This window comes from Typopeltis vanoorti, chromosome 21 (assembly GCF_054136105.1).
Source record: "Typopeltis vanoorti isolate ZY-2024b chromosome 21, IOZ_Tvanoo_1.0, whole genome shotgun sequence".
Classification (NCBI taxonomy): Eukaryota; Metazoa; Arthropoda; class Arachnida; order Uropygi; family Thelyphonidae; genus Typopeltis; species Typopeltis vanoorti.
In genome coordinates, this window is record NC_143569.1 from 91048131 (window position 1) to 91071594 (window position 23464).

The 23464-nt window shown below is 33.8% G+C and overlaps 2 protein-coding genes across 9 annotated transcripts in view; one reads left to right on the forward strand and one right to left on the reverse strand.

Moving 5' to 3' along the window:
- Window positions 1-23464, forward strand: part of LOC150095101 (retinol dehydrogenase 13-like) — a 161033-nt gene that overhangs the window by 73059 nt on the left and 64510 nt on the right. The window contains exon 8 of one of the 4 annotated variants that reach the window (XR_016550173.1): window positions 3769-3896. The exons of 1 other annotated variant lie outside the window; for it this stretch is intronic. Coding sequence is in view for 2 of the 3 variants with exons in the window: in XM_090411553.1 (XP_090267679.1) it covers window positions 3769-3882 (114 nt within the window). In the remaining variant the exon portion in view is untranslated. Of the gene's footprint in view, window positions 1-2650; window positions 3074-3768; window positions 3905-23464 lie in introns of those variants that run through there. 2 more of the 4 variants (XM_090411553.1, XM_090411554.1) reach the window with 2 other exon arrangements.
- Window positions 2744-23464, reverse strand: part of LOC150095102 (protein max-like) — a 115356-nt gene continuing 94635 nt past the window's right edge. The window contains exon 6 of one of the 5 annotated variants that reach the window (XM_090411557.1): window positions 2744-6760. In XM_090411557.1, coding sequence (XP_090267683.1) covers window positions 6645-6760 — 116 coding nt within the window. In that variant the 3' untranslated portion in view covers window positions 2744-6644. The remainder of the gene's footprint in view (window positions 6761-23464) is intronic. The other 4 variants (XM_090411559.1, XM_090411556.1, XM_090411555.1 and 1 more) reach the window with 4 other exon arrangements.

A 23464-nucleotide genomic window follows, 5' to 3' on the forward strand; every position in this document is an offset into this window, starting at 1 on the left:
TGACGTTTCGACCCCTATATCGAGGTCACCATCGAAAGGAAACAAGTGTATAAGGAACCAAGCTACATGCTCTAGCCCTGTATACTGGTAAACTAAATCTATGTAGTTAATTAATCCTTTTCCTAGCCTGACCTCTAGTGATAAAAAAAAATTTTTTAAATAAATAAATGAAATTAAAAAATTAATTAAATTAAAAAAAATATGAAAATATAAATACAACTACAATAAACTGCTAAAGTCCACATGTATTAATATGATTTCTTTCACTTGCTATTGAATGTTACAAACACTTCACCAGGTTATCTTCTTGTAGTGGGATTTTTCTATGGCTAGTTTAGGTTGTTATACAGGTTGTAGATAGGTCCTCCACATTCTTGAAATGGTTAGGCCATCTTTTTTGTTGAAATTTGGGTTGTGTTTGAGCATTTCACGACTTTAAATTTTCTCTCAAACCAGGTTTTGGTACAGTGTAGGTTTGAGAGAAAATTTAAAGAGTCGTGTGAAATGCTCAAACACAACCCAAATCTCAACAAAAATGATGGCCTAACCATTTCAAGAATGTGGAGGAGCCATCTACAACCTGTATAACAACCTAAACTAGCTGTAGAAAAATCCCACTACAAGAAGATATTTAGCAGTTTATTGTAGTTATATTTTTTTATCACTAGAGGTCAGGCTAGGAAAAAGGATCAATTAACTACGTAGATTTAGTTTACCGGTATAAAGGGCTAGAGCATGTAGCTTGGTTCCTTATACACTTGTATCCTTCTGATGATGACCTCAGTACAGGGGTCAATACGTCAAGTTTTATTTTATTAGTAATTAATAAAATAATCTGTTCAGCACATGTGTTTTGGTGTCCCTAAATTTATAAATATGAATGCTGATCACCGTGTAACCTTAAAATTAAGAAAAATAGATTTTAGGCATCAACTGCACAAAAATTAGAGGAAGGAAGAGAATCATTTTAATTCTCATGTATGATTTTCACATATAAATATTGTTGGACATGAACTGCAGTGGCACTGCATCTTACAAAAAATTGAATATCCTTCACTTTTGATTATTAACATGTCACCAGAAAGTGCTTTAGATTTTGATTGAAATCAAAATTTTATTCAAAAATAAACTGAAATGTTGTACTGAATTGATAAAAACATTGACATTCTTTTAATAACAACAAATTGAGTCATTAAGTATAATACTTCCAAAAACTGAGAAATAATTTTTCAAAATAATCATTTAATCTCATAAGCAACAATTTAATATATAAGAAAGTGTGCAAATACTGAAGCAGGAGATTGGCTGCAATTGAGAAGAGGCTACATTACTAATATTTTTAATAACTAGTGATATTTTGTTGCTGCTCCTGTATCAGAGAGCTATATGTTCCCATCAGTTAAGACAATAGTATCCAACAAGTAACCACTTTTAAATTTTAAAATCTCCTTATTTATTTATTGCATGAATAAAAATACAAGAAATTAATGAGCAAAACTATGAATAGATTTATAGTTAACCAATCAGTAGCACTATTTGGGAGTAAGTGCAAGTTTCAGTGATGCATAATCTTCACAGCACCACACAAAGATAACTGTGATCCCTCACAGATGTAGTAAGACCTTTACCAGTGGTCTTATCCAGTCCTAAATCTGTTTAGCTGGCTCTAGAGATTTTGTCTATCTGTTCATTGGACATCAACAGATGCTGTATGCTTACTCAGTTGCTCAGTGATGTGCCACACACCAGTCCTCTCCATGTGGTCCTGTTGTATGCTTTCTGGAGGCTTCAACTCTCTGAAGATCAGTCATTCCATACATACCATCCATCCATCCATCTCATTGACTGTGTACCCCTTCCTCTTTTTCCAGGAGCTTTACCTTCTATTACTGTTTTGAGAAGTCCTATGCTTTCAATGTGTTCAAAGCATTTCAACTTTCTTCTGTCAGTATCCTTAAGGAGCCTCGAAGTCCTACCAATCCTTTCTAGCACCCATCCAATTATCTACCTTTCAGTATATTATATCCTCAACACCTTCTGTAACACCACATTTCAAAAGCAGCAATCCTTTTCTTTTCTTATCAGACTTCTTTAGGTTCCAAGCGTCATAGCCATGTCTCTGTTGGAAAAATAGCTGCATTCACAATCATCAACTTTGTTCCTGTGGATATAGATCCATCATTCTACATTTTAGACAAGTCTTGTTTTAGCCATTCCTAATCTTCTTCTGACATATGAACAGCAATTCTTCACAACTGGTCTACTTGTATGTAGGGACGGCATGAGAAGGTGAGGATTGGACATTAGGTTAAAAGCCCTGGTCATTTCTTTGAATTCTCCAAAAGGCTACTTGGAGGTCTCCTCCCAGTTAACTAGCTTTGTTCCTTTAGCACCCCAATCTCAGGGTGAAAGGAATTTCTTTCACCCTGAATTCCTTTCACCTTGAAAGGAATTTCTCTCGAAACTGCAGTTATTTGAAAAATTATCATAATAATAGCATGTCTGCATTGCTGGAAAAATTCATTTTATAAAATGAATTGAATTGAGAAAATCCTTATAAAATAGTCTTAATAGTTCTTAAGACTTGATATCCCAAGTAGTATTTGTATCAATTCAGATACTTGAGTTATAATTTTTTTTTTTTTTTCAGAGCCAAGTGTACCAGAATGATGTACATTTGGAATATATCATAATGTTTACCATCCAATGTATGTTGTAGCAATCTGCCTGACACCAAAAGATGTGAGTTTAACCCCCTAGCAGGCACAGTGATCTTTTTATCTGTATGCTGCATTGATGTGCTATAGGTCTTTTGACCTTTCATGTGTGGGTCAGATATTAAAAAAAAAAAATCAGATGTCAGCATCCACTAGTGGTATACAAAAGTATAATTACTTGGATCATGAAAACAACTTAGATAATTTTTGCAAAATATGCTGCAAATTAAAAAAGCAATACATTAAGGTGTTTGATTAATTATTATTTAGACAACTAAGTAACCAGGGCAATTTTGTGCTTTGAAGGAAAGATTTAATGTCATTCCTGTCAAGTAATAATAAAGAACTACAATTGATATTTGGTAAGCTTTATTTTTCAGGACAATTTTTTTTTTTTTTTCATCTAGATAAACATCTTAATATTATAACCACATGTAAACATAAAATGCAAACAATTTTTATACATGTAAATGCTTTAACAAATTTTTTACTTTGGTTTCATAAACCTTATAAGAATTTCCTGTACAACGTGAGCTGGCACTTGGTAACAATATGAGTATTATTCACCATCATCATTTTATGTGTATGTATATATATATATATATATGTATGTATGTGCGTGAAAGAGAGTTATTGGATTTATGGCAGCTGTTACAAAGTAAAACCTGCCAAGTTTAAATGATAGGCTTGTTATTTACCACTTATCTTTCCCACTAATGGTATTACTTGAAACTAATTAATTAATGGTGTGATGATTTCATTTAAAGTTTGAAAAAGGATAATTTCAAAAATTCCCACATTTCTTCATTCATTTAAGATGATGAATAGATACAGATCAATTTTTTTTTTTGTACTGTGAAATGAAGCAAGCAATGTAATCTTTCTTACAATTTACATGAAGTGAAATTTTATGACTTTTGGGCTTGAGACCACCACATTTGTTTAAAAAAAAAAATGCCAATTTTACATATTCATTGTGAGAAATCTCTTGTATTCATAATCAACAAGCATTTCTCTTAAGCTCAGAATCTTATGTATGTTTACATTTCAGATTTATGCCAACATTTTCTGTTTCTTCCAAGACCTTCTGAAACATGCACAGAAATCAAATTTCATAAAAAAAAAAAAAAAAAAGAAAAGAAAAAAGATCTGTTTCATCTTCTGAACTCTGGTTTAAACCAAATATCTTAAATGCCAAATTGTTCCAAAATTTATTGCCATAGTAGTTTCTTCTGCTCTTGCATGCAACAGATGGACAAAAAAGATAGTAATATGTGTTTTGACATTCTCTGATGTATATCTAAAAAAAGTTTACATACATAATTACATTGAAAAATTATTAATTTCTTAGTAGTACCAAATAAAGTAAATAATTTATTGCTGTAAATTTAACAAGCTTTCCCCCATCCTTCTAATTCTTTGACACATTCTGTTACTTAACTTATTTTTTACACATCATTCGTTTGCTTATCTTATAGTGATATCAGTAATTTACAGTAAATCATTTTAACAACAAAAATATGAAATCAGACAGTATCTTGTAACAAAATAATACTAGTATTTGAAGTTGTGTAGTATGAAACATTTGCAACTATAAATTAAAAACCAATGTTCTTAAATAATCTTCATACAGTTGATTCTCACTATGACAAACTTGTAGGAACCTCAGGAATAGGTTGTTGTAGTGGATAGCTTGTAAATGAGCTTGTTATAACGTTTGCTATAGTACAAGAGATGATTGTAGTTATCTAAATTTCATACACTTCATTTTAAATGTTTATTTTACAATGTTAACTTTTTACAATTCCAGAAAATAACTTCTTTAATTAAAAAAAACAATCGCATTTTTCACATCAAATTTATCCTGAAACTAGTTTTGTAAGTATATATAAAACAAATGGTTCAAATGCATTTTTCTGTTGTACATGGGAAATTTTTATGAATTGGGAAATAAATTTTTATTTTATTAATTTTGCTAGTCGCCTTCTTACTGGTAACACTATCTAATATCCAATAACATATACATTTCAATTTTATTGCTTTTCATGTTAAAATTATAATATTGAGAAATGTTGATACTATTAATCTGCATCATAACACTTTTAGTAGAATAAAACCATACTTAAATTTCATCTTATGCAATATAATTATAATAGAAAACAAATTTTCAGTCATCCAGCTCATCAGCATCCACATAAAATTTATGTGGATGAACCCAGATGTTTGCCATTAAATGTAATTAAATTAAAGTTAAAGCTCCATCTTCATGTAAAGATTCAACTAGAAGTTTTAATGAGTTACTTTACACTTATTAATTTAAATGCTTTCATACTTTTTTGGTCAGCGGTTACTTAAATTTCTAAATTAATTACAAATAATGTTAGTATATCGTAGGTTATTAAAAATGTAAGGAACAGTACTCTTAAAATGAGAATAAAGAACTTTTGTGCCTCATTTCTGTTGTACATGGATTTTTTTGTCTCATTTCTGTTTCTTTGTACAGCATGTCCTCAACAAGATACATAGGCCAAAGCTGCTTGGGAAAATCTTAGCATAGATAGTTAAAAAAAAAAAAAGAAAGAAAAAAGCTACTGCAAGTAATAGCCAATATATTGTGTAAACTGCATGATCATGAATTCCTGTATAAGCAATTAGCTCACAGTTGATTTTTAAACTGACCAAATTTCCTGCTGCATTATTTAGAACTGAAGAGATTGTGATGTGATAGTTATACTTAATATAATTGCCTGATTACTTTTTAGCTAAGACTGGTATATTAAGTATTCTCTCTCTCTCTCTCTCTCTCTCTGTTCATCTGGTTTGTTGAGTTCTAAGGGAAAAAACCAACAAAATTACCACAATTTTAGGCAAAGGCAGTTTTTTACATTGCAGATGAAATGATTAATTATGAAACTAATTAGAGAAGTTCACTAAATTTGGAGATGAATCGTAAATGGATGTTGACCAACAGCTGCTCTTATTCTTACAGTTTTGGGAGAAAGTGGAAAAATGATGGTGGCTAATTCAGTAGAGTACTGACCATGAAAGTACTATAGTAAGGGTAGGACAAAAGTTAATAAATAATAATGTGGAGAGCCTACAGGATGATTTAAATAGTGTGAAAAAAAGTGTGTAGTTATACATTTTGGGATGAAAGGATTACAAGCCATGAATTGCACTGGACTGCAGGAAATCTAGGAGCCTAAGTATTTGGGGGGTGATACTAGATAGAGAGTTGAATTTCAGAGGGAACATTGCAAAAGTGGATAAAATCACCTGAATTTTGAAGATCATACTGATAAGATAAGGAGCATGTGAAGTACTTCCTATGAAGATACATTGATAGTGTGTGGGTTACAAAGTTCAGTTAAGGCAGAAAAGAGGGCATATGACAAATGCATATGAGATACTAAAGGGATTTAATAGAATTGATGTAGAAGAAATTTTTCAGTGCATGACAAAAAGGGAGAAAACAAGGTAGTAACCCTTAGCAATTATGTAAGAGTATGGCTAGGGCACAAGTATTAGATTTTTTGCTTGAAGAGTAGTGATTGAATGGAATAGATTGATGGAGTTGCATAATGGTTAGTGTGGATCCCTTTCTCTCCTGCGATTAGTCTTCCGCAGAGATGACCATATAATAATAGTTATAGTAGTATTTTTGTTACTCCCCTCACCCTCCTTTTTTGATCTGTGCAACATCTCTGTTCATATAACTGTATATGTTTAGGCATGATCAATAGATACAGATATCAGTGACAGTTATTTCAATTATACAAAACAAATGTACACTACCCAACAAAAGTAAAATATAAAACAAGAACAGTTTAGGAGGCAGATTATTGCATTGCCCAGTGACACTTTTTTTTATTGAAGAAATGAAGTTGCATGAAAAGAAATACATCTCTGAAGCAGGTTATCTAGTCCTTATCCATTCACAACCAAGCATGTTGGTGTTATGATTGAGTCACTTTCATCAAAAGTATCACCTTGACCATTAATTGTACTCTTTATGTGCATCCCTGAGGTATTCATCTTCATCTCTATAAAGACAAAAATAAATAAATAAATAAATGCTGAGTAAATAAATCTGGGTAAGTCACAGATATCAGCCTCCTTGGTTAATTTCTACAAAAGCAAAATGCATAGTTCCACAAATTCATATGCTAAATGCAAGATTTTCTTTTTTTGTTAGTAATTGTATTGAGTGCTAAAGCATCATTACACCCAGTTATTTTATTCTTGTTCTGGATGTTAAATTTTTAGCTTATATTGTTTAATTTTGGAATCATTTAAAGCAAGTGTTCCTTTGACATCTTTGTTCATTTTAGTCTAATCTGTATCATTATCATTCTGTTTCTATTAAGTTCTTTGAACAGGTGAATTTCAGCTTTCTAATTCTGATGTCTGCTAATAAATTTTCATCAGAAGATCCTTCACATCAGAATCAAAATGAGACGTGACGCGACATCTTTCGAGCCCTTCTAATAATACCACTTTCAACTGAATCATGCACAAGCAATAATATACGTTCAGACATTAATGTTGAATGTTAATGGTTTGACCATTAAGAACAGATACATTATAATTAATTTTTTGTTACTGAATTCTTTGTTTTATATAATACTGACATTGTATCTGAGAACTTTATCATTTAATTTTTAAGCTATTTCTCTCAAACTAAATCACCATGATATCAAAGAAATCAAGACTTGGTATAAATCTTAATCCTAATTCTCTTCTCTTACCACAGTCTTCAAGCACATTAGACAGAACTTATTGGTTGTTCATTTCTTATAATAATTGGTTTACATCTGCTTACCGTGTGACATGTTTGTTCCTTCAAACTGAATTCATCACATTACCATTGTATTATCTACAACTAAATCATCTGGAGCATTATATTTAGTAGAAACTTCTTTTCTAAAATCTACTAACAACATTAAATGGTTTGAACAGCTGTTTGCCACTCTTCAAGTACATTTCTGTGATGGCATTATAATGCAATACAGATGATACCTTCATAATATTAGCTATTACACCCACACAATAAAATTATGCAATTTTTATGATTAGGCTATCTACATGTTTCTGTCTCTTATCTCTTCTTGTATGTATGTATATATAACAAACATATTATTTTTTTTTAATATCAAATATTCCCCTCCCCCCCCCCTCACATACACAAGACTGGAAAAATCTTTTTAAGAAAAATTAATACCGTGAAAGACTTAAGTTTTATGCAAATAAAACTTAATGCTAATTTTTCTTAAAATTTCTACTTTTGTTTCAGTTTGTCAAAATACTGTAAAACCTGTAGCACATCAGTGCCTTTTTTGGAGGCAGGGATAAGAAAATACAAATATGCTTATGAAGATAATTTTATAAAATCTGTATATAACACTGGGTTGGAAAACATGTGCAATGTTGAACAAAAGCAAAATATTTAAAAGTTTTCAGTGGTAAGAAAAAATCAGATCTTTTCAAATGACCACAAAAAATTTCAAGAGAAAGAAATCAGAGTTTCTGAAGAAAAAAAATCAATAGAGAATCCATTTGCATGTGGAATACTGGAAAATATGCACATCTGAATTGCAAAATTAAGAAAAATATTAAAAAAAAAATGCATCAGAAAAATTTTGCATGTTTTGTACTCTTATAATGTGTGGATATTACTAAGATTTTAGTGCTGAAACATGTCATTCAAATTTAAGATATACCTTGAATTTTTCCTTGCAATTGTGATAAACTTAAGATTACATATTGTCTAAGAATATCTAGACATCAATCAGGTGGAGGCATGATATAAAGGAAATATAACTGAATATTCAATGAAATATTAAGTCCTGACAACAGGACTTAATATTTTGAACAAATTTATTGATGAACAAAAAATAGTGCCATGTCATAAAGGAGAATCCAAGTCTGTCTTGTCAACTATAGGTCAGTGTGTAATATCAAGTATAGTGGTGAAGGTGTTAGAGAGGCTAGTTAGAGACTAAATACAAATGTGGATTGATGAGAATGGAAGGCTTTCCAGAGAGCAGCATGGGTTTGTTGGGAGGAGGTCGTCTTTAGTAACTTTGGTTGCATTTTATAATAGGGTAACTAGCATATTAAATAGGGGAGATGCTTATACAGTGATTTATTTGGATTTTGCTAAAGCATTTGATAGCGTACCACATGATAAACCACTGTTGAAATTGGGTTGGATAGTCATTTGGTAACTTGGTTGCAAGACTGGTTGACTAACAGGAGCCAGTAAGTTGCGTATGAAGGTATAGTGTTCCAGAAAAGGAAGGTGACAAGTGCGGTACCCCAGGATTCTGTTATGTTCTGGGACCATTACTGTTTAACATATATCAATGATATAGTTTACGGTGTGAAAAGAGACTTTCTGTTGTTTGCCAATGATGCTAAATTAGGAAGAGTGATGTCAGGAAATTTTTTGGCCAGAAGAATGGGGATATCATTTCATTGTTGCTAACATAAAGTTATGCACAGAGGAAGCAAGGGATCTGGACATCTTGGTGGATAGGGAACTGAAGTTCGGGGGACACATTGTGAAATTTGTAAGGGTTATCCAGAAGATTATACTACTATAATGCAAAGAATGCTGACATATAAGGATAAAGAGATGATAGTTTCACTCTATAAGGCACTAATTAGGCCTCATTTGGATTTCTCTGCACAGATTTGGTCACTGGCTATATCGATGATAAGAAAACATTGGAGTGAGTGCAGAGGCAAATAACCAAGACTGTCTCAGGACTCGAGAATATTGAGAATGAGAACAGATTGAGGGAATGTGGTCTTCAGAGCTTGATAGATAGGAGAAGGGATGATATGATTAAGACATATAAGCTGGTGAGAGGAGCTTACCAAATAGACTTATCATCGATATAGCCAGTGACCAAATCTGTGCAGAGAAATCTAAATGAGGCCTAATTAGTGCCTTACAGGGGAATTATTGCATAAGATAATGGGTGATGGAAGAACTAGAGGTCATACCTGGAGGCTGTACAAGGGTCATGTGGGGAAAGAGGTGAAAAAGAGATTTTTTGCTTGGCGAGTGAAGAGTGCTGCAACATTGAATGTGTTCAAAGCAAGGTATGATAGTTATTGCACTTTGTGAGTATTTGACCTCCCACGATGTTTGGAAGTAATACTAAATACTAATACTATATTCCTGCAAACTTTCAAAATTGAAAAATTGCCAATTTCAATTAAAAATAAAAAAATAGTAGGACCTCACTCCATCCATCTGTCTATTCATTGGACATCATCAGATGCCATATGGTCACCCAGATGCTCGGTGATGTTCCACACCAGTTCTCGCCAGGTGATTTTGTAGTATGCTTTTCTATTTCAACTCTCTGAAGATCAGTTTCTCCAGACACATCATCCACTCATTTCATTGACGGTGTACCCCATCCTCTTTTTCCAGGAACTTTACCGTCTGTTACTGTTTTCAGAAGTCTTTCTTCCATCCTGAGTTATGAACCACTCACATGAATAGTTTTCTCACCTATCTTGTCATGAAAATAGAAGATACAATACATTGCTTTTCAAATTGCTAAATGTAAGAAGAAAATATTTAGGTAATCCTTCAGAATTAGTGATTAAAAAATGAATAGAAAAAAAAAGCTGGCAAACATAAAAAGATGAAATGACTTTAATATTTGTATACAGTTTTCTAATATTTTGTTTTGGTTGGAATAGTGGATATTGGAGTTTCCTTGGCTTTATGTTGTTATTATTATTATTATTATGTGACACAACTAACCAGTCCAAGGACCTTGTCGTGGGAGGGCACTCTACACAACCCAACAATGTCATATGCAGATGAAGGGTTAAGTCTACACTAGTTAATCCTTCATCTACACCACTACTATCTGTACACTAGGCCATCTGTCACTCACTAATGGTACTTTTTTCTGTTAATTGCATTTATTCCCTGCCTGTATGTATGGCTTTTCAGCATCACTTAAGCTACTGCTAAGTTCAGATTGGAAAGAAAAATAAAAACTTAACAGTTTTATACCCTAACAGTTGCATTAACTGCTACAAATATGCCAAGAGAAATTACTGTTTAAAAAAAAATTAACTTCGCTACAAATTCAGTTAAAATATCTATATACTTTGTAATATTAAAGATTTTATAGTGATTTGTAGAACTTTTCTAGTCCTTTCTGTGACTGATTCTAGAATTAAACTTTGGTGTTGTCAAACAACCCCATCCCCTTCGCTGAAGAAACTTAAGTTTAAACTTCACAGTTTAGTGCAGTTAACTGTAAAATACACAATTATATACAGTAAATATTAGTGAGGATTAAGAGCATTTCTTCTCATCTCTTGTACTCCATGAAAATGCACTCAACTTGGTAACAATGATAGACAGAGACTGCCACTGAGATTGGGGAAAAAGGTTGTCAGAGAATTTTTTTTATATTGAAAAAAGTTTTTAACATTTTTGTCTGTGATTCAACTTACAAGCTATCATTTTTTAAAAAAATTTGTTTGTGCAAAGCAAATTCAGAAAGAAATAAAAAAAATGTTAATAACTTTTAAAGTTTTTTTTTTTTAATTTCTGAAGTTTTATGTGCATTTTTTTGTGATCTGAAAAAGAGAAAAAACACATTTTGTTATATACATGCACTCCACCAAGCTGATAAGCAGTTGTTAACAATCTGTTAAGGTTTGATATGTGGCTGAATTACAACATAAATTACTGAGAATGTCCCTTTTTTCTCTGTTTTGTGTTTCCACTTTATTATTATTAGTTTACAATAAAATTTTAAACAGCAATTTTTTTTCCAGTAAAATAAATCTTTTAATTTGATGTCTATGAGATGGTTTTAACTGGCGAGCAGAGCAGGCTTTTGCTTTTGCTCTTTCTCTTTATCAGGTCTTATTAACTTTTGATCGTTGTATACAATTACTTAGATTTCCTAAACAAGTTTTAAAGAAGTGCCCTGTTAACTTATCCAAGTCAGCTTTATACAACCTGATTTTAAAATATGGGCAAACTAAATAACATTGCATCAAGTTTGTCCTGTGTATATATGCTGCTGTTTTGAAAGCCTAGTTGCTGACCACAAGTGTCATGAAGTAGTTAATTATTGCGACTTTTTTTTTTTTTAAACATGACTCCTTACCCACAGAAAAATTTGTAAACTTACAGTACCTTAGTACTGTAGATAGATCAAAAGTTTTATATATATATAATTTTATGTATTTTCTTCACTATTATGGAAGAGTATTTCTTGTATACATCACTGAGCCATTTAAAGGCTCAATAATCTATACAAAAATAATTCTCTCAAAGTGCTAAGCATATCATAAGGCAAATGCAAGACAAAGCACTGTCTACATGATAGCAAAAAAAAAAAAAAAGAAAGAAAGAAAGAAAAAGAGGAGGAAAGATGAGCTACCTAAAGATGAGGCTTATATAAAGCATGACTCTTTCTCTCATCTCAGTAGAAAGATTATGACAAGATTCCCAGTGAGAGATTAATGCAAGACATATGGGATGCCTCTTGTTCTATTGAAAGGGAATATGCATGCCTTAATTAACCAGTCTCAATGTGCATGCCCATCAAAGTTTCAATAGATGCAAAGTGCATATAAAAAATTGTTACAGTACTGATTATGAATTTTGATATTACATTGAATATTACATGGATATGAAGTGCATGAGGAGTGATATGTTTCATCCATATTAATACAAATGTAGTTAAACACTGTATGCACCCAAGATCTTTCAAGTGAGGGATAATACAATGCCTATTCTAAAAGATTCACCTCTCTCAAGGTCATAGGACTGTTAAAAGATTACTTAAGTATAAAGAGCTAATAATCTTCATTTCGGCAATGAAAACATTACTTAAATTTAGGGGATATTAAATCATACATAGTTTTAAAACCGAATAAGAAACTCAAAGATTGGAATCAGAGAGTTTCTTGCCGAATATAGTAAACTATAAAGTATCGGCGACACTAGCGTTAGCCAATGCAAGTGATCCTAGTACGTAGTACAATACCGGATGACTCGTTGCAAAGGTGGGGGAAGTTCAGATCGTTATTCTTAGGTATTTTCCATAATGTAAAAACACATTTCCTAGGAAATGTATGCTGTTATTACATTATGGAGGGAGGTCACTACCCAGACCGGTTTCAGCCTTTTTTGAGGCTTCATCAGTGAGTAGCTACATACTAGGATCACTTGCATTGGCTAACGCTAGTGTCGCTGATACTTTATAGTTTACTATATTCGGCAAGAAACTCTCTGATTCCAATCTTTGAGTTTCTTATTCGGTTTTAAAACTATGTGGGATTTAATATCCCCTAAATTTAAGTAATGTTTTCATTGCCGAAATGAAGCTTATTAGCTCTTTATACTTAAGTAACTTAATGGTTGCACCTGTTTGGAAAACTCGTTCGCAGAGTACATAAGTTCTTTTTGCTATACACTTTGGTATTAGGTCTAGCTACTCACTGATGAAGCCTCAAAAAAGGCTGAAACCGGTCTGGGTAGTGACCTCCCTCCATAATGTAATAACAGCATGCATTTCCTAGGAAATGTGTTTTTACATTATGGAAAATACCTAAGAATAGCGAACTGAACTTTCCCCACCTTTGCAACGAGTCGTCCGATATTGTACTACGTACTAGGATCACTTGCACTGGCTAACGCTAGTGTCGCCGATACTTTATAGTTTACTATATTCGGCAAGAAACTCTCTGATTCCAATCTTTGAGTTTCTTATTCGGTTTTAAAACTATGTGGGATTTAATATCCCCTAAATTTATGTTCTGTTAAAAGATGTTTAAAATACCTAGAATATGTGAACTTTTTTTGTGGCTTCTGAACTCCCTTATGAGGTAAGAATTCAAAAGGCAGTTTCATTTATTTTCTACTAATGTAGAAGTTTTTCCATTTAATCAAGAGAAAAACGCAACTATCTTAATTCTCCTGCGCCACTTGTTTTGTGCAGGCATAATATCAAGCCAAACAGACCAAGGAACTGGAGTGAATCTCTTCCTGACTAGTCTTCCATGTCATGGTCTGATCAGCCTCTTCTAATGAACTGCCTTTTGCTGAGTGTAATGGTCATGTTTGATCACTACACTTGACTGTGGTCTTGTGCCTATAGTCTTAAAACTGAGAACTGTAACAAGGCGTTGGAACAATGCCAGCCAGTTTCTTTCAAAGATTCAGTTTCCTCTTCATCTGATTTGGGCACACAACATTCACAAATTCCAGTACGATGCTCTGCCAAAAGGTTATCTTTGACAGTGGAAATAAGGAGCTGATATTTGGATATTTGGATTGCATGTATGTTTCTCAGGTAAACAGCTTAAGCTATTTGATCTTGAATTCAGTGCCTGTGAAAAATTAAAACAGTCCAGACTGTTGGAATAGTGACTGAAAGAGAAATCAGGTATGAAATGAAAATGTTATTCTAATTGGAATATTTCTTTGTTATTAAGAGAATAATTATGTTGATTAACATTAACAATTTTGATGTGGTTTAATAATAATAATAGCATGTGCTCAACATGAGGATACCAATCCACAGACAGATGGTTTGCTTTTGTATTTATTTTCAGTGAAATGCCAAAATTTGTTTTCCTAATCAAGTTTATTTTTCTCCATTAAGAACCATCTCTTCACCAAATGGATAACAAATCCATTTTTTTTTTTTCATAGTAGAGAGAGAGAGAGAGAGAGAATTATTCTTGTATATAGCTAATAATATTTTATACTTTATTTAATTTGAATATAGTTTTCATTTTTGCTAAAGAAGTTTTTCACAGTAACAAAGCATAGTTTCATTACTTTTTTCTCAGCTGTCCCTACAGTTTTGTATTTTTTTACTATTCCATTTATTTTTCCAAGTGATTCCTCTTTGACTTTCTCTAAGTGACAAATTAAATTAATTTTTGCAATCATATCCATCAAACATGTTGCTTATTGCAACTAACACATGTAAATTTTTTAAATTTTATTTTGTGTTTATTTTAATTTTTTTATTATTATTTTGTGCTCAGATCAAAGGAGAAGTTTGGCAAAATCCTCCAACTGAGATGGTGAGGGAGGGAGATATATTTCAAAAGATTCCATAACTCAGTTAGCTTTGACAAAACCCTTAGGTCAGAAATACCTGGGTTCAAATCCTGTCTAGAATGTGAAGCACTGTATTATGTGAAAACATAATAGCAGTTAAATATTTAATAACTGATTCCAAAAAAGGACAAACATGATATATATTAATGAGTGCAGAAAGGACCTGGCAGATGTCCAGTTGTTTGCTGATAATTCAAGTATAGGTATCAAGGATTCTATTGATATATACGACTCCTACAGAATTATTTGAATAGGCTGGAACTGTACAGGGCAAATGATAATGGCTGTCAGTTCAGTGTCAGTAAGCATGCACTTTGGCATGATAAGATTTCCAGGGACATGTTATATGGGTGAGTTATTCTTGACAAACTGAGGCTAGGGATTTGAAGTTACGGCAGATAGCAATTTAAAATGCAAAAGGTCACATAGCCAAAGTTATAAATACACCTCAGAGGATAATTGCAATGCTAAAAAACAAACATTATTATGTAAGGATAAGGAGGTCATTTTGTCTCTTTGCAAGGCTTTGACACAACTGCAAATATATAGATTCTCATCAACAGATTTTGCTGGAAATTAAACTTAACCTCTAGGATTATGACACGTGTACCTTAAAAGCTTCATTTTGATCCATGCAATACAAAAATACATTTTACAATTTGCAAATTTTTTTCGAACATTTTAAATTTTCAAGTTTCTGCATATTTTCAGTTTTCTGTGATGATCTTTTATACACTTGCACATATTCTGACCATTTCCTTTTCTGTTATGTGCTACAAGGATCAGATGCTATAAGTATTAGAATGGAGCTCAAATTTGAGAGAGAGAACCAACAATAACTTGTCAAGTTACTGGTAGATCTAGCCTACAATTATTTTATTTCATTGTGACTAAACAGCAATCTTTATTTATATTTATGGACTCAACTACTGTTTGAGATAAAAAAAGAAAACAAACAAAAACATTAAAAATTCTACTTTTTTTGACCTTTATATTAAAATTATCTTTGGAAATGCATACATGAATAGACTATCAAAACTAGCACTGTAGTGTTGTAAGCTACTTAATTTCTAATATTAATAAATCTGCCTAGTCTAACCAATTTCAGTAAATATATATATAAATCTAAATAAAATAAAAATGTAATAATTGCAACAGCCAATCAGAAAATTCTTAATTTTTTACCTAACCTAGTTATGTATTTTAGCCTAATCAAAAAAAACTTTACCCTCCTGTTCACCTTTCTTTATTGAAGTTATCTTTTTTTTTTCATTTCAAGTAACCAACAGGTAATGTGATCATCATTATTTTTATTTATAGAAATTACCTGTTATCTTAGGCAATTTGAGGATGAGCATTGTTGTATATATGTTAACATAACTTTGAAATTTCGAGACCATCATTCTTCTTTAAATTTGGCATGGCTCTTTAAATTTTCTTTTAATGCAATACACTGCTTTGAAAGAAGTCAATGGTCACCCCCTTATGGGCTAGGCGCATTATGCTATGTAATGAGGAATATGATGCTTTCAAGTCAGTGCAACTATGTCCAGGCAAAATGGCTGCAAGAAGGGAACTGATGGAGTTTGAAACAGGCATTGTGATAGGATGCCATGTTGCAGGCCTATCTGTGTGGCAAATTGGTAACAAACTGGGCCATCCCAGGTCAACAGTCAGTGATGCCATACTGAGATGGAAGTGCAGAGTCAACTGCAAGTTTTACCTGCAATGGACGACCCACCACACTAGCCAAATGTGACTATAGGATGCTACAAAACTGTCAATCGTCAGCCAATTTTTTGAATTCAGATTTCAGGACATTGACTGGAACACAAATCTGCACAAAAACATTCAGAACCGAGGCTCACAGTATGGGTTTCCATGGTAGGACCGCAATGCGCAAGCCACATGTTACCTGAACCAACATGCAGCATCATCTTCAGTAGTGCAAAGGTGTGTATAGTGGGATGTGGAAACTTTGAAGGTTGTGCTATGGAGTGACGAATCATGTTATGCCCTTTACTGAGCAGATGGAGGGGTATGGGTGTGGCAGCTGCCTGGTGAATGTCTCTTACCAGAGTGCATAACCCCAACTATGAAATTTGGAGGTGGTAGTGTGATGGTATGGTACCGTTTTTCCTGTGTATGGTATGGTACCGGTTTGGCCTCAGACCTCTGTTTGTAGTGCCATGAACATTGAACTCTGAGAGATATCTGAACATTCTGGACAATGCAATGTTTCCTACTTTGTGGTGTTTCTACAGAATTGACCATTGTCTCTTTTATCAAGATAACGCACCATGTCCTAAGGCTGCAGCTGCTGTTAATGCATGGTTTGTGGACATGAATGTCACCACATTTGACTGGCCTCCACAGAGCCCTGATCTCAACCCTATTGAACATCTGTGGGATGAACTGGAACATTGGGTGAGATCAAGGGATGCCTGTCCTGCAATAGTCTAGGACCTCATTACATGCCTAGAAGAAGAATGGTCCAAAATTCTCATTGATTGCTATCATGCGCCAATGTGCACTTCTATCAGCATCTTATTTAGGTGGGTGCTGTGGCTGTTCTACACATTGCTGTTTGTTGACTTCTTTCCAAGCAGTGTATATATATCAGGAGTGTGTGTATGTACATACGTTCCTGAAGTTGACATTAATATAAAGGTTGAAATGTAGAATTTTAATGCTATTAAATTACACACACACTTGTGTGTGTTTTTTATTATTAATATTATTATTATTATTTGACACCTCCAAGGAGTCCAAAGACTCATCGAGGGAGAGTGTGCCAACAGCATCGAACAATTGAACCCCTTCCAACTACTAACCGTACTCAAACTTGCTTAACTTTTTGCATGAGCCATTAGTAGCAGAGGCTCTACTAATCGACCAACCTTTGCCGGCAGTGGTATGTGCGCTCATGTTCATAGAAACTGCATCACCTTATATAAATCACTTTTCCACTAGTCTTTCACCAGTTCATCATTAGATAATCATTGTATTGCATCATTATCATTCCTACAGGTTTCTATATAATGTAATAGTTGCTGCTATTGCATCAGAATTTTTAATGCTATAAATAGACAGCAAGAGCTAGTTTTTGCATTTTCGTGCTGAGATCACTATGGCTAGTTATCAACAGTTAACACCTCACAGAGAAAGTGTGATCCGATAGTGAAGGCTATTTCTCTTGTGAAATAGCTAAAAGGGTGTCCTGTAGTTAACTACTGTTATAAGTGAAGAAAAATGGATATGCTGAAAGGAAGCTGCTGTTTACATCATGCCAAGATTGAGTTATAAAGTGGCTCTTCCTCAAATATCGCAATGCGTCGTCCAGAGAACTGAAACAAGACTGGAAAGAACAGACAGGAGTTGTGGCAAGCTCTGTAACTGTCAGGAGAAAACTCATTTAACAGGGACTGATAGCCAAGTGTCCTAAAAAAGAAGCCCTTGTTAACCAAAAAAAAAAAAAAAAAGAGATTTGTATGGTTAAATTGGTGCAATGAGCATGCCAAATGGACTCCTGATCAGTGTAATAATTTTTTTCTGATGAGAGAAAGTTTAACTTGCAGGGTGCTGACAGCAGACAGACAGTTCAAAGACGATCAGGGTAAAAATTCAACCCCAACTGTCTGGTGTCAACAGTTAAATTCTCAGCCAGTCAGATGATCTGGAGCTTCATGTCGTATCATGGTGTTGGTTGCTTGCATTTCATAAAAGGTTCAGTGAATGCACAAGTATACAAAACTTTTATCATTGCTGCCTAATATCAGAGCCCACTTTACTGTAATGACAGACTGCATCTTTCAGGATGACTCTGCCTCTTGTCATATGGCAAAAAAAGTGCAGTAATGCTATTATAACCCTAAAATGTACTATATGAATGGAGTTTAGTACTTTAAAAAAAACTTTAGTTTTTGTTGCAAGTTAATAAGTGGCTCAATGAGCACTCAATTCAGTGACTACCATGACCAGGAAATAACTCAGATATGGAGAATTTGTAGTACCAAATGAAGACGGAAATATAAAAGAAGAAGCCAAAAACACTTCAGGAGCTCTAAGAAGCCATTATAAGGATATGATGGAACCATGAAATGACAGTTGCATCCATCAGAAAATTGATTGTGTCAAGAGACAAGCAAATTATTGTTCCTCTGTATTGAGCCTTGATAAGACCCCATCTTAACTACTGTGCCCAGATCTGGGCACCAGGGTTTCTTCTTGATGGGAACGAGGTAGAGAGGATCCAGAGGCGAGTGACCAAGATGATAGCAGGTCTATGGAATGAACCTTATGAGAACAGGTTGAAGATTTGTGGGTTGCAGAAATTGGTTGATAGGCGGAAAAAGAGTGATATGATTGAGACATTCAAATTACCGAAGGGTTTCTATAAGATTAATTCAGAGGATATTTTTCAGAACAGGTCTAGTGGTGGGAGGACTAGGGGGCCATCCATGGAAACTGGGCAAGAGTGTAGTTCGCAAAAGTGTTAGAACTAGGTAAATTGACTATTTGGGAAATGTTGATCAAGTGTCTGAGAAAAATCTATTTTAATATCAATTAGTTTTACCAACTTAAGCTGTTGGCATCTTCAGGGTACAGGACTGATGATAGGAACTAAAGCTAACAAAACATGTTACAGACTAGATATTAACAGAATTCTAATTATAAATTACAAAACAACACTGAACGTGTGCAATACATGTGTGGTGCATACATGATTTCACTTGTTTAGGAACATTTTATAGTTGGTACTAAAGTTCATTTCTTATGTGTTTAGAGATCTAATTTAGTTCTTCCAGATCTCGGATAAGATTAATTAAACCTTGGTTCCTATTAAGAATTTCTACAGAACGGGCAACTGTTGTGGCTTCTTTAAAAATACGAGAGCAGTAATCCTCTTCTATGTAAGGAATACAGCTTTTATCCAACTCAGTGACGTGGTTGGTTCTGGAGAAATGGGAAGATAAGCCCGATATATCTTGTCTGTTGTTTTTGACATATCCGATGTATTCTCTCTGTCTTATCTCAAGGCTTCTTGAAGTTTGGCCAATGCAATTTAAACCGCACGAGCATGGGATATTGTAAACTCTAGCAAATTTAAAGAAAGGATGGAAGTCTTTTGGAGATCTTAAGAGTTTTCGAATTGCATCTTTAGGTTTAAAGGTCACTCTTATTTTATGTGGTTTAAGGAGTTTAGCAACCTTGTTAGAGGCTGTACCTGCATATGGAATGACGATTGTGGTGATATATTGAGTGTCTTCTTGTTGTTTTTGTGGAGGATCAGAGAACAGAATCTTGTTAACAAGTCTCCAGGGGTAGCCATTCAAGATGATGTTGTTGGATATCAGTGTCAATTCGTCTTGGAGATCTTTTTGGTCTGTTGTAATCCGGACAGCTCTCTTCTTTAGCATATGTACAATACCGAGTTTTTGAGAAATGTGGTGGGAGGAGCTGAAGTGTAAATAAAGTCCTGTATTCGTGGGTTTTCTATAAACTGAGAGATTGAAATGACCATTAGCTTGCTTCTTAATTAGGATATCCAGTAATGGTAGTTGTTTTTCTTTTTCAAGGTCCAGAGTGAATTTAATTGAATGGTGTGAAAGGAGTTGATCTTATTTAGGAATTCAAATAAGTCGTCTTTTTTGTGGTTCATCACAATGAAGATGTCATCCACATATCTCTACCATATTGTGTGTTTGGGGTCTACTTGAGATAAAATTCTACTTTCAAGATCTTCCATGAAAAGATCGGCACAAGATGGTGAGAGGTGGGGGCTACCCATTGCCAAGCCAGTCAATTGCTGGTAGACGGTTTTCTTCCATAAAAAATAGTTTGATGTTAGGCAATGACTGAACAGTGAAGCAATATCTTGTGGAAACAAAGTACCTAAAATGTTGATGACTTCTACCACAGGGATGCTTTTAAATAAAGATTGGACATCTAAGCTGGCCAGCAGATCGTTTTCGGAGATGGAGAGATGTTTTCTAATTTCTCAACAAAATGCTGAGTTTCTAATATAAGTATCTGAATTATGAAATGTTGTTGTAGGAGTTCTGCGAGGGGCTTAGACAACAGATAGGTAGGAGAGTTGATACCATCCACAATAGGGCGTAATGGAACTCCATCTTTGTGAACTTTAGGAACGCCATATAGTCTAGGAGTTAGAGGATGCATCGACTTCAATTTTTTAATTAATTCTATTGGCCAGTTAACCACGTGGCGTAATAAGTTGTTGGTATCATTCTGATTTTTGAACGTTGGATCTGTTACTAGGACACTGTAAACAGACATGCCTGATAGTAAATAGCTAAGTTTATCATCATAGTCTTTGGTGTTTAAGATCACTGTGCTGTTTCCTTTATCCGCTTTGAGTATAATGATATCTTTCTTTTTTTTTTTTTTTTTAAATTAAGTATAGTTTCTTTTTCCCAGAGAGGTGAAGTTTGTGTTGGGAGTTCTTGAAGAAGAAAGGATGGTACTACTTTTTATTCTAAGGTCATTGGCTGTGTGTTGGGGTAACAACGATATTGCCTTATCTATATTACAAATGATATCCACTTCAGGTATGTGATCAGGTGTTATCGCAAAGTTGAAACCTTTTTTGAGAATAGCAATCTCTGGTTTAGTTAATATGTGATACGATAAATTAAAATTAACTTTGTTGTCTGGCAGAGATGGTTTAGACTTAATATGATTTGCATAAAGGTAGTTAAATTTTTTAATTTGGTTCCGTTTCTTTTTTGTAAAGGCTTTCTCATAGCTAATATTGTTACCCCAACATACAGCCAATGACCTTAGATTAAAAAGTAGTACCATCCTTTCTTCTTCAAGAACTCTCAACACAAACTTCACCCCTCTGGGAAAAAGAAACTATGCTTAATTTAAAGAGAAAAAAAAAAAAAAGAAAGATATCATTATACTCAAAGCAGATAAAGGAAATAAACAGCACAGTGATCTTAAACACCAAAGACTATGAAGATAAACTTAGCTATTTACTATCAGACGTGTCTGTTTACCGTGTCCTAGTAACAGATCCAATGTTAAAAAATCACAATGATACCAACAACTTATTACGGCACGTGGTTAACTGGCCAACAGAATTAATTAAAAAATTGAAGTCGATGCATCCTCTAACTCCTAGCCTATATGGCGTTCCTAAAGTTCACAAAGATGGAGTTCCATTACGCCCCATTGTGGATGGTATCAACTCTCCTACCTATCTGTTGTCTAAGCCCCTCGCAGAACTCCTACAACAACATTTCATAATTCAGATACTTATATTAGAAACTCAGCATTTTGTTGAGAAATTAGAAAACATCTCCATCTCCGAAAACGATCTGCTGGCCAGCTTAGATGTCCAATCTTTATTTACAAGCATCCCTGTGGTAGAAGTCATCAACATTTTAGGTACTTTGTTTCCACAAGATATCGCTTCACTGTTCAGTCATTGCATAACATCAAACTATGTTTTATGGAAGAAAAACCATCTACCAGCAATTGACTGACTTGGCAATGGGTAGCCCCCACCTCTCACCATCTTGTGCCGATCTTTTCATGGAAGATCTTGAAAGTAGAATTTTATCTCAAGTAGACCCCAAACACACAATATGGTGGAGATATGTGGATGACATCTTCATTGTGATGAACCACAAAAAAGATGACTTATTTGAATTCCTAAATAAGATCAACTTCTTTCACCATTCAATCAAATTCACTCTGGACCTTGAAAAAGAAAAACAACTACCATTACTGGATATCCTAATTAAGAAGCAAGCTAATGGTCGTTTCAACCTCTGTTTATAGAAAACCCACGAATACAGGACGTTATTTACACTTCAGCTCCTCCCACCACATTTCTCAAAAACTCAACATTGTACATATGCTAAAGAAGAGAGCTGTCTGGATTACAACAACCAAAAAGATCTTGAATGGCTACCCCTGGAGACTTGTTAACAAGAAGACTCAATATATTACCACAATTGTCATTCGATATGCAGGTACAGCCTCTAACAAGGTTGCTAAACTACTTAAACCACATAAAATAAGAGTGCCCTTTAAACCTAAAGATGCAATTCGAAAACTCTTAAGATCTCCAAAAGACTTCCATCCTTTCTTTAAATATGCTGGAGTTTACAATATCTCATGCTCGTGCGGTTTAAGTTGCATCGGCCAAACTTCAAGAAGCCGTGAGATAAGAGAGAGAGAGAACACATCGCATATGTCAAAAATAACAGACAAGATATATCAGGCTTATCTTCCCATTTCTCCAGAACCAACCATGTCATTGAGTGGGATAAAAGCTGTATTCCTCACATAGAAGAGGATTACTACTCTTGTATTTTTAAAGAAGCCACAACAGTTGCCCGTTCTGTAGAAAATCTTAATAGGAACCAAGGTTTAATTAATCTTATCCGAGATCTGGAAGAACTAAATTAGATCTCTAAACACATAAGAAATGAACTTTAGTACCAACTATAAAATGTTCCTAAACAAGTGAAATCATGTATGCACCACACATGTATTGCACACGTTCAGTGTTGTTTTGTAATTTATAATTAGAATTCTGTTAATGTCTAGTCTGTAACATGTTTTGTTAGCTTTAGTTCCT